Source organism: Triticum dicoccoides, unplaced genomic scaffold (assembly GCF_002162155.2).
Source record: "Triticum dicoccoides isolate Atlit2015 ecotype Zavitan unplaced genomic scaffold, WEW_v2.0 scaffold20133, whole genome shotgun sequence".
Taxonomy (NCBI): Eukaryota; Viridiplantae; Streptophyta; class Magnoliopsida; order Poales; family Poaceae; genus Triticum; species Triticum dicoccoides.
The window spans coordinates 1-1,178 of NW_021234436.1; the positions used below are offsets into that span (position 1 = coordinate 1).

At 50.3% G+C, this 1,178-nt stretch overlaps 1 protein-coding gene across 1 annotated transcript; it reads left to right on the top strand.

The window, feature by feature from the left end:
• Window positions 1-477: 477 nt before the first annotated feature.
• LOC119345050 (mavicyanin-like) lies at window positions 478-1,030 on the top strand. The gene has a single exon (XM_037615286.1). It carries the CDS (start codon window positions 478-480, stop codon window positions 988-990), a length of 513 nt encoding a protein of 170 aa, XP_037471183.1. The 3' UTR covers window positions 991-1,030.
• The last annotated feature ends 148 nt before the right edge of the window (window positions 1,031-1,178 follow it).

Here is a 1,178-nt window from a genome sequence, read left to right on the forward strand (position 1 = left end):
TGTGATCCAGCTGGAAATCAGGTAGTTGAAAGCTGACAATTTTAACAGAGGAAGTTAAAGGCTTTTTTAGAGGGAGTTGAAATGCAGCTGGGCACTTGGATCTACGTCACAAGGTATGTGGATTGTGGTAGTCTACTTTATGTCTTGTAGACCGCGTCGATACTGGAGGAAAAGGAAAGGAAACGCGTGAAAGGTCATCAGGCCAACAACACAGCCCGGTCTTCAGATGTTCAGTCGATCGATGATTATCATATATACTCCTACGTGTCTGAGTATGACCAAGTACGTACCAGCTGTATGCCTTTCTAGGCTTCCACCTACTACACACGTCTGTTCAACCCACCAGGGCATAGCATGTAATATATAGGACCCGACACAGCCACCATGGGAAGCAAACACAATCTCCGCTCAAGGACCAACACAACAACACCTGCACTATAATCTCCTCTGCTATATCTCCTTGCAGTTCAAACCTCAATGGCTGCCACCAGAACCATTCTTCCCGCCGTTGCCGTGATGACCGTCCTAAGCACAGCGTCTGCAGCAATCTACAACGTGGGCGAGCCGGGCGGCGCATGGGACCTCAGCACCAACTACGGCACTTGGGCGTCCTCTAGGAAGTTCCAAACCAGCGATCAGATCGTCTTCAAGTACTCCCCTCAGGCACACGATGTCCTTGAAGTCAGCAAGGCAGACTACGACTCCTGCACCACCGCTAGCCCCGTCACCACCCTCAACTCCGGGAATGATGTTGTCACCCTCATCGCCACCGGCACCCGCTACTTCATCTGCGGTTTCCCTGACCATTGCGCGGGCGGCATGAAGGTCAAGATCGATGTCATGCCAGGCTCCTCTTCATCACCCGCACCGGCCAGCGGTCCAAATGCAAGCAACGCTGCCCCGCCAACACCTGTCTCCGCTGCAACCAATGTGGAGGCCATGGGGCTTGGCCTCGTTGTTTTGCTTGCCATTGCCGGCCTCATGGCTTGAGTGCATCTCGGCAGTCGCAGGCACATGTGTACGTTATTGTATAGAGATGTACTTATTACTAGCAACTATCTGTGTGTATAGTCAAGTAGTTATGTGAATTTTACGTGAGAACTAATTATATTGCAGCCTTCAATGATTTCTTTTACACCTTCACATACACCTTTCAAGTTTCAATGACAAAAAAAGTC

What these genes read in the sequence shown, in the direction of transcription:
- LOC119345050 (XM_037615286.1), top strand. Translation starts at nt 478, where the DNA reads ATGGCTGCCACCAGAACCATTCTTCCCGCCGTTGCCGTGATGACCGTC.